Raw genomic sequence first — 15,157 nt, forward strand, 5'->3', positions numbered from 1 at the left:
CAAATCCTAAAACTATAAAGTGCGAGAAAAATTATCTGCTCCCAAGAAGTTTACCACCTTGCAGAAACTGTAACTATACATTTAAAAAATAAACCTGAGATGGGCAAATATCAACAGGCAAAAAAGGCTACAAGAATTTAGAGAAACTCCTCACTCGGAGAATATTTTTAAAACCTTCTCAAAGTATAATTTCTTTGATAATATATAATAGGAGCAATTTTTTTAAAGTCATATCTCCAAGTCTAATAGGTTTACAGGTTACAAAGGTGACAAACAAACGTCCGCACAGATAGCTGGAAAGCATTCCAGCATTACTTATATAGGACTGTTTAAAGGATGTTAATATGCTTACATTTTATGAACGTGCCTGTGTTTTTCAGAAAGCAAGCAACCACCTTCAAAGCAAATAGCATTCCTCAAATCACTCTAATTTGACTTCCAGTCCCATTATTCCACCAAAACAGCTTTCACTGAGATCTTGATGAGATCTTCACACCATTAAATCCAGGAGACTAAAAAACCAAGCCTGAGAGCTACATGGTCGAGGCAAGGCTGAAAATCACACCAAGAACTGACTCAGTAGAGACTACCTGCTACCACCACTGAGCACAGAAACTTAAACATTTGTTGACTGTCATTGTATCAGTCACATAATTCTTTTTAAAACACTTGAATTGTTCCTGCTAGTATACTGGAATTCTTTTTTTTTTTTTTTTTTGCGGTACGCAGGCCTCTCACTGTTGTGGCCTCTCCCGTTGCGGAGCACAGGCTCCGGACGCGCAGGCTCAGCGGCCATGGCTCACGGGCCCAGCCGCTCCGCGGCACGTGGGATCCTCCCGGACCAGGGCACGAACCCGTGTCCCCCGCATCAGCAGGCGGACTCTCAATCACTGCGCCACCAGGGAAGCCCTGGAATTCTTTATGAATTAAGCACACCGCCTACCAAAATTGGCACTGTGCCATGTTGAAGGTCAGCCTCCTGTGGATCTCATAGCTTACGTAGAGAATGCAGAAAAATTCCATAAAGGCACACAGCTCCATAACCTAGGAGCCTGTAAATGTTTCCTGAGTGAGTGTTCCCTGGAGCTTTGCAGAGAGTTTCCTACCTTCTTAATTCAACAATAACCTTAGTGCTCCATTTCCGAGTAACTCGGAAGTTTGTCAAATGTAAACGACTATGCAGTCACCCACGCTCCTATAATAACAGATTATTCTGCACCCACTTTGTATTATGTTCTTAAAAAGATGTAGGAGAAGGTATAATTTGAGTACAAACTTCAGAATTTATGTTGTGCATCTGGGATTCCTATGCCCTTTTTCTGGTTCTCAAAAGGGAGTGACTGTTCAACTATCATGAGCATGGCTCCTAACCATTCACCTGACATTCATTGTTGTCACACAAGACATTTGTATCGTAAACAAGACACCACCAACAAGAATCATACATGGAGAGGGGTTCACATTTCCCCTCAACAAATCCTTAAAACCATGCCTTTGGAATTTGATCACACACAGGGCAAAATAATCAACCTCTTTTAAATAAATTCCTGCATTTTAATTTCAATTATTAAATTATAAAATATTCTAAGTAATAACAATTTGTGTTACTTGTTAATGATGGCTACCTGAATTTAATAGCAAATGATGTTACAGGTCTTATCAAATGACGTATGCATTTAGAAAAACACCCTAAATTTTAATTACTAATTGTTCTTACAATTAGTAATTAAAACTTTCTCACAATATAAAAATCAGTGTGAAACTATCTGTCAGGATTTCCTACAATATAAATCTAAACAGAGCTAACTGAGTACAGTACAAATAAAGATTATTTTAATCTCATCGATAATATAAATTTTCCTTTAAGATCTGTTATTATCTGGCATGATTGTGACTATGAAGAACAGCCTCATTGACACTGAAAGCAAATCACTGATTAAATGGTTTTAGCTTGTTTTCCCTGAAAAGTCTCCAAAGCATCTAATGTCTAATAAAACAGTATAACAACTGATACAATTTTTGACAAGTTTTTACCTTGCAGCATTTGATACCTGTTAACTTTTATGAAATCACTATGTTCAACTAGTCATTTTGAGGAAAGTAACCAAGCTCTTTTTATAGATATTAACAGCAGCAACACATATGTGAACTCCCTGTCAAAAGTAACCTCCTACAGGCAATGGGAGGCTTTTACTGCCATGCTTTTTTAAGAACACAAACTACTGATTCATGCATGTAGTTGAAACTATATTTAAACAATCCTACCGCGATATTCTTACACTCAGTTTTCTCTTACATTCTCTAAATCAAAGGTTCTCAAAGCATAGTCCCTGGACCAACAGCACCAGCACTACCTGAGAACTTGTAAGAAATGAAAATTCTCAGGTCCCTAGCCAGAACTGAATCAGAAACTCTAAGGTGAGGCCCAGAAACGTGTGTTTTAACAAGCCCTGCAGGTGACGCAGGCTAAAGTTTGAGAACCTCTGCTCTAAAGCAAAAAGATGTTCTCCAGCTGTAAAGAAGTTTTTATCCCTTACTTTGGAACAGTCAATTTTGTAGTATCCTGTGTCTCTAAGCCCAAGATGCCATTATCATTATAGAATACACCAGAGTTCTTTACAAATGATACCAATTTTTTTAAGAATTTCATTTAACCAAGATTTTAGAATATGGCATATTCTCAATAAATGTTAAAATATTGATGCACACTTAACTAAAAATGTGGGTTGTATGGGGAAAAAAGCAGCATGATATTATAGAGATAAAAATGGATAATTTCTTGTCTGTCATAATTTAAACAGATTCTTCCCTATAATTAAAGTCAAAGAAAATAGGGCTCTTTCTTACTTTTCCTCATTGGTATTTTATGGGTCCAGAACTTGTGCCATTTATACAAGTAGAGTCATGTCTGCACGATGAATGAATGAACAATATACGTAACACATATTCCTATACAAAGGCCTTCAAAGGCCCAAAGAATGGATAGAGAGGAACTGGTTTATTTTGCCAGTAGCCTGCATGGTGTGGCCTATGTTATTAGAAAGGCTAAAAACGTTAAAAAATAGAAGAAATGGATTTGACTATAAAGATATGCACCTCAATTTCTGCATAAATCTATAACAGATACTAAGAGTAAAGCTTTGGGCAAAGCAATATTTTCTTCCCCTTTCAACCAGAGAAAAAATAGAGATCAAATTTATAGTATGATGTATTTTGATTATTCTTTTAAAACTGTTCTTAATTTCATTTTAAGAATATCATTCCCTATTCCATACAATTGTTATTACATGCATCATAAAGCTGTGGGTCTCGAATTTTCCTTTCCCTTAGGAGCTTTGTAAAAACCATATTTTATATGCAAAGTACCCAAAGTAGTGTGATTCCCACTTTATAGCAGATTTCCCACTGGAATACAAATCTTTTGAGAATTTTTTCAATTTAAGAAGAGAAAATACTTTTATAGAGCAACATAACTTGCATGAATAATTCATCATTCACAGACATCACTGTCATTCTAGAAAAAACACTATATAATTCTTTTTTTCTTTGCACTTAAAGACAATGATAGACTGTGAACTTGTCAAATTTTCAGTTATATTAAGAGGAGATGATGTGCTAAGTGAAGTAAGTCAGAAAGAGGAAGACAAATGATATCAAATGATACCATATGATATCCCTTATATGTGGGATCTAAAATATGACACAAATGAACTTATCGATGAAACAGAAACAGACTCACAAGCATAGAGAACAGACTTGTGGCTGCCAAGGGGGTGGTGTGGTGGAGGGAGGGAATGGGAGTTTGGGATGAGCAGATGCAAATCATTATATCTCTATATGGATAAACAACATGGTCCTACTGTGTAGCACAGGGAACTATATTCAATGGTTTTCTATATGGTTTTCCTGTGATAAACCATAATGGAAAAGAATATGAAAAAGAATGTATATATATATATATATATGTATGTATAACTGAATCACTTTGCTGTATAGTGGAAATTAACACAACCAACTATACTTCAATAAAATAAATTAAAAATAAAAAAGAAGCTAGAAAAAAGAGGGAGATGATGATACATCACGAAAATAAGAAATGTCATGGCATGAGTTAATAAAATAACTCGCCTGAAATAAATCACAGAGTGTTTATAGTAAATCTATCTACTCAACAGATGGCTAAACCCATTAAATCAATTTCACAAGGCTGTTCTAAGTTAAATTCATTTACATCAGAGAAAATCTGAATGTAATACCTGAGACTGTGCGTTAATATTGGCTCCTTCCTTAACGAGAACTTTGACAACTTCTGCTTGTCCAGCCAAAGATGCAATGTGAAGAGCAGTATTTCCTTTCTGTTTTGGAGAAACAAAATGGAAAATGTTGGAGGCTTCCAAATTTTGTAGAAATCAAAATGTACAGGTATTTTGAATTTTGCTGATGATTTGAAGTGGTTAAAACTTGTCATTCTATCAAGATTGCAGCCCACCTTGGGAAAAGATAATTTTTACCATCAAAACACTGGCCATCCCATACAATGTCTTCCTTTTCTATCCTGCACAATTCCAGTTTAGTGTTAAGAACATGAAAAGACTGAGATCTTACTGAATCAAATAATCTGGGATGTGTGTATGTGTGTGTCTGTGTGTGTGTGAGAGAGAGAGAGAGACAATATTACCATTCATGTTATTACAACAAAAGAGTCCTACCACAAGATAATATAAACTAAAAAAAAAAGTTTATCTGAACCACTGAATTTATTTCACCTTGCAGAGAAACCTAGGAATTTTCAGTTGTAGAGAAACTGACAATTCACAGTTGTATTTCGAGTCACTGGAGCACACGGTTGTTCAAAATATTTTGGGAATAAAATAATAAATTTCACATGAGCTATACAATGTTACCAATAATTTCTACCATTTTCTACATCAAAATTTATCATCAACAGTACCAAACAAAAATGAAAAATAATTTAAACCTATCATGAAAAGAAAATATAGGCTAAGAGACTGAAAGATGCCTATCATAGGATTAAAACAAATAACAAAAAGAAAAATAAAAACCAAGCAAATCTATACATTCAAAGCCATAAATTTTGGACACTAGTTCTCTTTTTGCCACCTCCTCACTGTGGGTCTTTATCCACTCGTACTATTTTGAAGACTTACTTGCCTTCTCTTTAAATGAGGAGATTTAATGAGATATTTTTCTGGATCTAAAATTCTACACTTGTAATCTGTGATTAAAAATGAACCTATATTTTAAAACATCAACAGAGTTTAAAGGAAAGGAAACAAACGATAATAAACAGTTAAGCAAGAAAGAGTGATTGGTTTAATGAATATATTAATATGAGCAACTCAGGGGAAGCAAATAATTTGATATACATTCAAACTGACATTCTTAAATATTTGTTTAACATTTATCTCATGTTGTCAAGAGAAATGTTAATAAAAATACTTATTCTCTCTTTAAAGTAAGCAATTTCTTGCAAAGCAAACATATTTTAACATCTTTGGAACTGCCAAAGAGTTCTTTCTTTGTTTTCGTTTTTAAATTTCCACTAGAACTGCTGTACACTATACTGTGAGCAGGGTCAGTCTACATTTTGGCAATTATGTATGAGGTGGTGGAAACCCAGGTTAACTGGCCATATCCCCAATTTACTCCAGGGCTCTTTCTGTCTATCCCTGATCAGACTAATGACCCGGCCGGGGGTTTGAGTACTTGCCACCTCTCTCTGCAACTCCCACGACCAGACTGTCACACTGTAGCCCTGGTCAAATGGCTTGATTCTGATTGGCTACTGTTTTTTTCCAAATTAAAATTTCACCTTCTAAAGACAAAGATTTGTCACCACTGATATTTTTTTTAAAACACCTGTTGCTTCTGAAATGATCCCCCAAAGACAAGGTTCAAATATATTTAACCAAAAGAAGTATCAACAAGGAAGTAACAGGTTGTAGTATACCAAGCATCTTGTAAATTCCTTTAAAAATGAGTCAAATTTCTTTACGAACACACGTTACAGTGACAAAATCTAATTTTACCCTAATAATTCAATCCATGATCCCCAAATCCCTTTTCCATTAGAGTATAAAAGATCTGTATATTCTCTTACCAAGTTAAATGAATACATTAAAAGATATAACAATTTAATGAAAGCATGAAAATTATTTGTTCATTTCCATTGAGAAGTTTACTATATCAATTATTTTAAAAAATGAATTAACCTTGGGAAAATAGGTGCTTTTGTCTACAGAGGATTATATTAGTCTAGTCTCTCTGTGAATCAAAGGAAAAAAGATAGAATACTAGAAACTAGAGATACAGAATTCTTCAGTCTCTGATAAGTCCCTAAACGAAACCATTCAAACTCTGCAAAGTTTAATGGACAGAATTTCAATTTCAGTTCTGCATTGTTGAGAATCTTTGGTGTTCCAGCAAAGCTCTGAAATGTATAACCCGGGAAGAGAAGCTTTAAATCATTTCCTCTTTTCCAAGGAAATAAATTCTACTAGCATAAACATTACCTTAGTGGCAGAATCCACAGCGGACCCTCTTCCCAGTAGCTCGTGAACCAGCCCCACATGGCCTTCCTTGGCAGCCAGATGGAGAGCGTTGAGTCCATTCTGAGAAGAGAAACAAATAAGGCCTCAGAAGTGGACTAATGATGAGGCAGACAGTGGCTGATCTTATGCAAGTATATAACCCAGAAGATGGGCAGACTCTGATCCCCTCATTTTCTCTTTCTTTTTGCATTAGCTTGAAGCTATTAATTTCAGAGAGACTAATATCCAGTGATTTTGATTCAGAGAGGCAAAGAGGTAAATATTCATTAGAAATGTGGATCTGCAACTTCAACAAACTTTCTTTTTAGACTAAGAAATATCTAAATACTTTTGCAATGAGGAAAGAAAACGAGCAACTCTGTATCATTTGTTGTGCCAGCCAGAAATAAAATTCTGTAGTTTCTAGAACATAAATAACTTTAAATAAATCTTACTTTTTAAACAAATGGGAGAGAAATGGCCTCTTCATAAAAAGTAATTAGTGTCATAGGACAAATTCTAAGGTAAAACAACTTTGTAAGGACAACATTGTACTTAAAAAAACATTTAGCACTATGTCACTAATTTGTCTTGAGGGTTTTTTTCAAAAATTTATCTTATAATCTATGATAGTACTGAAATACCTGGTTCCCATCTATCTAAATTCCTGAAAAATTCATTACTCACCATAGCATTGAAAAAACGCTTTGAAAATTTCACTAAATATGGTATCTACATATATTATACTGACAAAGTTTGAAAGCAGATCTTGTCATACATATAGGAAGAACCAAATACAAGTACAAATTGCTTCATGGCAAATTTCCTATTTGTGGTCATTGTATATCTTATACTTAATGATTTTCTTATGAAAAGTATTCAGGCTTTTATATGTGACTCAAAAATAAAGTAATATTTGCTTTTCTTCTTTGCAAAACATGGTCCTGGTTTGTCACCAACATTTAACTTTGAGTAGCTGACAAAGTTGTATTCAGTACTATTAATACATTCATGTCATGGTTTCCATATATTTACTGGCACAAAATGATAAGAATTAAATTTATTATTATCATTTATTAAATTAAATTTTGAAATTTATGATTATGTATATTCCTAGAACATTTAACAAATGAATTGACAATATAATAAAAACTTGAAAAATATGAAGTTTTATGACCCCTGGATTCTACTAGTTTGCAAATGATGTTAATGGTGTTGACTGTACACAAATGATTCCGCAAAGAAAATTAATTTTCACTCCCTTTACCAGACCAAGGAAAGCATTATATTTTAAAGTTGTTTTCTGAGTTAATTACTCAACACCCAGTCTCCTTGGCAACAGGAAGTATTTGATTTAAACAGAGGTAATCTATTTCACTAACAGTAAACTCATTCTAACAAATAAGGAAGGGAAAGCAGTATGTCCATTGGGTAGGAATTTTTTTTTTTTTTTTTTGCGGTACGCGGGCCTCTCACTGTTGTGGCCTCTCCCGTTGCGGAGCACAGGCTCCGGACGCGCAGGCTCAGTGGCCATGGCTCACGGGCCCAGCCGCTCTGCGGCATGTGGGATCCTCCTGGACCGGGGCACGAATCCGTGTCCCCTGCATCAGGAGGCGGACTCTCAACCACTGTGCCACCAGGGAAGCCCGGGTAGGAATTTTTAAGGAGCTAACTAAGCCTGATGATAGTTATGAGCCTTTAACTTTCCCGATATCTTTTTTTAATTTATATATTCTTCAGCATGACATTTATTGATTTTCCTACGTTGTTCACAGGAAGAAATCTTTTACTCTGTATCATGAGCCATTGCTTAAATGTTTTGGAGAGTGGATCCATTCTTTCAGTCTGTAAGAATCAAATGTTCCAATCCTTGGGAATTGTTGAAATAGCCTAGCAAACTAATATTTAAATAATTTTGCATTTTAAGATGTTTCTTTTTTTTAAAGATGTTTCTTGTAAGAAGCTGCCTTTCCTTTTCCTCAGTTCCTACCCTAGACTGGCTTGAAAATGATCTCAACAGTGCATTCTGAATGTAACTTTCTATGAAATTTAAAATAGAAAGGTTTGAGAATTAAGACTTTTTAAAGGTGAAAATTTTTATTTGATTACATGAGTGACCAACTTTCTGAAGGTTAGAGCATTTGCGATACTCTTCTCAATCTCCCATCTGGGAGATATTACTCCCGTCACTACAGCATCAGCTCAGCTGAAACCTTTAACTTGCTGTAGACCACACTGTTAGAACACTAAACTTACTATGTTCATGTTTCAATAAATATTGACAAAAACTTTTTTAAAAGTTAACAAAGGTAACAAGACAGCATCTCAAATAGAATATAGTTGACACAATCTAAAAACTTATGAAGTTCAAATATATATTTAACTTAAAAAATTTCAGGAGACATTATTCTAAGGAGGACTCCAATGCCAAACTATTTCTCTTAGTTTACTTCATACTTTTCTTTTCATGAATACAAAATGTAGCCTACTTCATTTTCACACACACAAAAACACAAACAGAAAACATTTAAATCTGCAGAACAGGATAGAACATTTTCTCAATAATTGGCCAGGTTTCTTCTCAATTAATTACAAGGCTGGGATCTAAAAAGAATTTTATGAGGACAAAGTACCTTTTTGGGGGGGAGGGCACAAAGATCCTACTACAAATCACTGCAATATAGTTGCAACTTATTTAAAAAGTCATTAAGAATATGATTAAAATTTTTTATATGAGGGAATAGTTCAGAAACAAAATTGTCTATAATATGTAAATCGAATTCAGGATATACATATGTCTTCAAGATTTCTGTAACACTAATACTACCAAAACTAGAGTGATTATAAAGACACAGATTATAATAGGTGAAATTCTAATTATAAATGTTGTAAATTCTTAAGCTGCCTTCTTTTAAAATACAGTCAAATTGGGACTGCTATCATATCGCTGAATTCATGTCCTTCAGCTGTAGGAAACAGAAGACAAGCAACTTTCTTCAAGCTAATGTTTTGGTTTTAGAATTTCTAACCCAAAATATATTTAATTAGCAATTGAATATGTTGGGTAATTGTTATCAGAAAAAGCAACTCAGCAGCAACTGGACTTAACACCAAAATGTTTGATCTTGTGAATACGAGCTAACATATAAATTAATCATGTTTAAAATGGAAAGTGATAAATAAACCTATTTAATAGTACAGCTCAGCTAACTCTTTGAGAATGTATTCTGTAGTTAACTCATTTGGGTGAGTCCCTCAGGTCATGCTTCTAAAAACCAAATTTCCCATAGGAGCTACACTAACGCTCTTTAGCTTTCCACACTCTATTACCAATACCAGCCCACATTCCAAAGGATGTTTTGTTAGATATTTTTCACTTTGTTGGATGTGGGGTGGGAAGGAGGTAGACATGCAAAACTGGTCAGACTTTTTGTATTTGGGTTCAAATACAGGGCAGGGCTTAGTATTTTCCCAGGAATGCCTCCCACACATATGGTATTTGAGGCACATAGGTCCTTTTTTATATCAAAACAGAAGATATTGTCACTCTCTGCATTTATTAGGACACTCATGATGAGCTTACTGAGCTCTGGCTAAAAAGTGTTCTGAGGCAAACTCATGTTTAACAGAAACATTAACTATTCATTCTCCTAGATTAATATCAGAGTAGACATTCAGTGAGATCACCAAAAAGCAACATACCTGGGGCATGTTATCTCTGTTCTCTACAGTAATGGCTTCACAGAATCATAAAATGTTACTACAAATTTGATTTTTACATAAGGCAGATACAAGCAATGTCCATTTGAGCAATATTTATGTCCTTGTGTCTATTTTTAGATGGGTTATCTTGATGAACTATTGTTGAGTTCAATAACAGGAAAAATTTTAGTAATAGGAAAAGCCACTATGCTTATTCTCACTAATCTTTAATTTAGGAAAATTGCATAATTCAATGTGTTTGTCTTTTTTCACAAGTTTACAGGAAACACAGAATAAATTCAGTATCCATTGGAATTAAGTAACACACGTCCTTATTCCTCTCGTCTTTTTACTTGGTTTTGCTTTTGTCTTGTTTAGTTTCATTTTTAATAATATCAGAATTACAGTATATGAGTGAGTGTGTATATATTGAATATATGTTGTGCCACCAATACTTCATGGCAAAAAAATTTGTCAGTGATTTTGTATCTCAAAACAGCACTATGCCAAGTGCTATTCTCACTTAGTTTTATGTATTCCCTACCTGATAAGATTTATAGACAGCAATTATACTTTGATAGACAGAGTTGCTGATTCTAATTAGCTACTCAGTGACTCAAAATACTGACCAACACTGTGAAAGAAATTCAGAAAATTTTAAATGATTCAAAAATCAAAAACAAAATTTTAAGAGAAAAATTCAAGAATTAATTAAATCTGAAAAATAGTAGGCTAAGCAGTGAGTTAATATCCTCAGTATGTTTGAGAATAAAAACATTGGTATTATAATTCTGTTGAAGCAAACCTGGAGGAAAATAACTAAATTCACAGTAAAAAGAATTTAGATGAGCACTGGAAGAACATCCTTATCACTGAGTTAAAGAATACTGGAAATATTTCTTTTTAAGGTTTTAAAGTTTAAATATTTCTCATTTGTATGTGATTGACTGAATGTGGGGATTTTCTTCCTTTTTCTTTCTTCCATTCCTTTTTATCTTTTAATTCTTCTTCTTCTACTACTACTTTTTTTTTTTTTTCTTTTTTGAGACAGTGTGGTCAACTGCAGGAATAACATGGTGATGGGAATGATAAGAAATGAAATCTTCTCCTTGCTCCACTACTAACCAGAAGTGTGAATTTGGGCAAATCACTTAACCTCTCTGTGGTCTAATGGTCTTATCTACAAATAATATTTATAATGATGACAATGAAAAACAATGATGATGATGGTAAAGAAATAAACATTCATGAGCACCTGTTATGTGCCCATCATTACTTTAGCCTTTTTCGGGGGGTCAGGGCAGGGATGAACGTAAATTTATTGAAACTGGTTTTGGGGAGGATGGGTGAGTGGATAGCTATGGGTTTTCCAAAAAGAACTGTGGGTAGCAGCCAGCGCCCAGCCAAGAGGAAGCGGGTGCTCAGCCACAGACCCTATCTCAGTCCCAATTTCTTCTTCTGCTTCTTGCACTCAAGGCCCAGTTTCCGGGCCTTCCACGTGCTCTTGCGCAGCTTGGTGGGGCGCGAGCCTACTTACTTCGCATTCATCTCAACACACAGAGCGCACATAGTTGCTGGGGTCCTTAAAGCTGAAGAAGCTATAGCCCATGATCTTGCCAGTGCACTTGTCGCAGATCCCCTTAGCCTTAAAGAAGCATGGGAAGGGGAAGGGGCTGAAGGTGAGTTCCAAGATGGCATCTCCATTTCATTGCCCAGATCCCCACAGAAGATTCGGAAACCATCTGCATCCCACTCCAGCAGGCTGGGGTCCTCCCAGCTGCTCCCAGCTGCCGGTGCAAATGCTGCGTCAATTTCTCTGGCTTTCCTTTTCTCTTGTCCTCACCCAGGGACTCTGGGATCTAGAGGGTCACAAGGTCAGGGCGAGGGGGCAGGGGCCAGGAGCTAAGGAATGTGCGCTGGAGGCAGTAAGCCTGGCACACTACTTCCAGCAGGAGGGGCAGGGGCTCAGGCAAATCCATGGTCAGGCCACTGGTAGGTGGCCAGGGCCCAAAGACCAGGACCAGCTGGGGTGCTTCCTGCCCTCACAGCCACCAGCACCCTAGCCTCCTCCAGCCCAGCTGCTGCCACCACCACTGCCTCTTCCTTCTCTTCCAGAATCAACCCCAGGCTGACGCCCAGCTCTCGGTATGCTGCTGGCTCTTCTAGAAGAGGCCTCAGAGCAGCCATGGAACCCAGGGAAGGGCTTCAGGACCCCGAGCCATTGGTGACAGCATTAGAGGTGGTCCGGGGGGTTGAGGGGGTCCAGGCAGAAAAGGGGGCCCACGAGGGCCTGGTGAGGGGGCAGCAGGGCCATGGGGTGAGGACTGCCTGCTGCAGAGTAAAGAGCAGAATGTGCTCTCTGTAGCACGTGGGAGACTAGTGCTGGATACAGGAGAGGAGCCCTCTGTGGTGGGTGCCACAGCTGTTCATGGAAGGAAAAGGGCTTCTCCAGCCTTTGGACTGTCCAGTTGAATCCAATCATGGGGGCCAAATGCACCTGGAAAGGAGGTACACCACAAAGGGAGGGTCACCCACCATGGGAGGAACCACTGTGGCCATGGTGGCTGCCCAGGTCTGGAGAGTCTGTTGGACCTGCTAGTATGTTGGTCGCTATCATTGGGCAGGCACAGGAACTGCTGGGAACTGCATCATTTCTACCATGGGGACTGTGGGCACTGGGGTACGGCAGGCATAGCAGTTGGGATTCTGGTTACCAGAGCCCTAAAACTTCCTGCTCAAACAGGGCCGTCTCTGCCTCCATCTCTTCCAAGCTTTCCTTGCTGCCCTTGCCCGGGTGCTGGCACCAGGGCCCAGGACCACAGGTACTCCTGCACCTGGGGATCGCAGGGCTGGCCCGCCACCTGCTATCATTACTGTGGCAGCATCCTGAATGGGGACCAACCAAAGCAGGTTACTACTGATAAGTCTTTGATATTGGCTTTATGTAAGTTAACGTGGCTAAAAGAATATGAACTTGAGCCGTTTGAAACAATCAAGAAATATTCATTGAGCTGGTTTATTGTGAGCAAAATATTGACTGGGCTTACAGATCTGTGAGTCCCAGGCAAGATATCACTTTGATCTACAACTTTTGGAATAATTCTATTTCTATATAATATCATTAAAATGACTAAATATACCATGTAGTTTAAAAATAAGATCTTAAGGCTACTTTGAAACAACCATGCGCACATTAATCAACCTTAAAGGGCAGAGTTATCTTTTTTGTTTAGCACTTCTATTAAATTTTTATAAAGCAAAATTATAACATTTTGTCTATAATCAAATTTTGCAATAAGCTCTATTCTCCACTTCTCTTGATGATTCTATGAGATATTTAGCCCATTGACTGCTTTTCTATGATCATATAAAACTAGTGGATGAAACCCCAGGTAGAACCAATAAAAATTTTATGCCACCATTTGAGCATTGGTTACATTTCTGGCACATATGGACAATGTATAGACTAGTCCATTTTTAAAAGTTGAGGAACAGATTCAAGAAGATACAGCTAACCATACATGAAACTTAAATGCTTGCATCAAAATGCATTAAATTGTTTTGGATCTTAGGACAAATCTGTAATTAATATAAACTTATCAGTTAATCAACAAGCATTTGCTAGTTACCCACCAAGTACTTAGCTCTAGGTGCTAGGTTCTAAGGGACGACCAGTGACATAGTTTCTGTCCCCAGAGAGCCCCCAAATATTTATTATTAAACAATTGAAAATCGCCTCTGTGCTAGCATATACTCATCCATGATTGTTTCAAATCTTTGGCTATTCTACTTTGCAAATCTTACATGTTGAATTAAGGGTCCTCCAGTCTGTCAGAAAAGTACAACTAACTTAATATATAACTTCCTTAATAACATTAAAATTTAAATATTTGAAAGGAGGCAATTGTAAATATGAGTTCTTGAAATTACTAAAGGAAAAAGATGGAGGGCAAATGGATATATCAACGGGAAAATAATAGAGAAGAGAAAGTGAAATTTGTTCCCTAACCTCCACCCCACCCCCACTCATAACGGGGCTCCTGTGTCAGAGACACCCTAAATGAGGAGCTCTTTTCAAGAGGAACTACATGCCCACATATAGAGATACAAATAATTATGAAATGCAGTTTACAGTTTCATTCTGCCATTACCATAAATGACACTGGTGAAAGGAATCATCTATATAATGGGAGGAAAAAATCAAACTCAAAATGAAAATGACCTGTTTACATATTCCCAATCCAGTTCCCACTCAGTATACTCATCCATAATGTATCTGCACCTTTCCCACCTCTTTCATGGTAGCTGCTCTAAACTAAGAGTACTCACTATGATGGAATTAAGAATGTATTTAGTTTTCATGAAGATGGGGAAAAGCAAAGCATGTGTCATCTTTTGTCAGTTGAACTGATCTTACTGTGTCTTTGATGTCCAAAGATTTCTGATTTAATATATAAATCAAACTATGGATGACCCAAGAGGAAACTTGTTTTACTAGTGAGTTATTCTCAAATCCTAGAGGCTTTCTTTTTAATTCCAAAATGATGAATATTTAATGAGGATTTGCTAAGTCTTCATCAATTAAAAAATATTTACAATGAGGCTTGAAATTTGGTGGCTCATTGGTCATTTCATAGGGAAAAAGCTTAGAATAAGACTGCTTCAAAGATACGACTTTATATAGTGTATTTCTGGATCTCCATTTCAACCATAGTGGAAGCCCATCTAGCGCTCCTGGATGGTAGCTCCCTTTTTGGCACTGGTCTTTTCCCCTGTCTAACCCCATCAAATGTTTCAATCATACAATCCCCCAAATATGGAGAATGACATTAAACATGATGGTGAGTTAGCCTGGGAGAAGAAAGAGTTATGAAAATTCTTCAAAATCTTACTAGGACCAAGAA

The 15,157-nt window shown here is 36.7% G+C and overlaps 1 protein-coding gene and 1 pseudogene across 50 annotated transcripts in view; both read right to left on the reverse strand.

Moving 5' to 3' along the window:
* The window catches only part of ANK2 (ankyrin 2), a 690,343-nt gene that overhangs the window by 167,938 nt on the left and 507,248 nt on the right, over nucleotides 1-15,157 (reverse strand). For all 50 annotated transcript variants that reach the window (XM_060299088.1, XM_060299047.2, XM_060299051.2 and 47 more), the window contains 2 exons: nucleotides 6,534-6,632; nucleotides 4,257-4,355 (listed from right to left, as the gene is read on the reverse strand). In XM_060299088.1, coding sequence (XP_060155071.1) covers nucleotides 4,257-4,355; nucleotides 6,534-6,632 — 198 coding nt within the window. The remainder of the gene's footprint in view (nucleotides 1-4,256; nucleotides 4,356-6,533; nucleotides 6,633-15,157) is intronic.
* Nucleotides 11,688-13,124, reverse strand: LOC115857084 (RNA-binding protein 42 pseudogene; annotated as a pseudogene).

The sequence above is a fragment of the Globicephala melas genome, chromosome 5 (genome assembly GCF_963455315.2).
Source record: "Globicephala melas chromosome 5, mGloMel1.2, whole genome shotgun sequence".
NCBI classification, from domain to species: Eukaryota; Metazoa; Chordata; class Mammalia; order Artiodactyla; family Delphinidae; genus Globicephala; species Globicephala melas.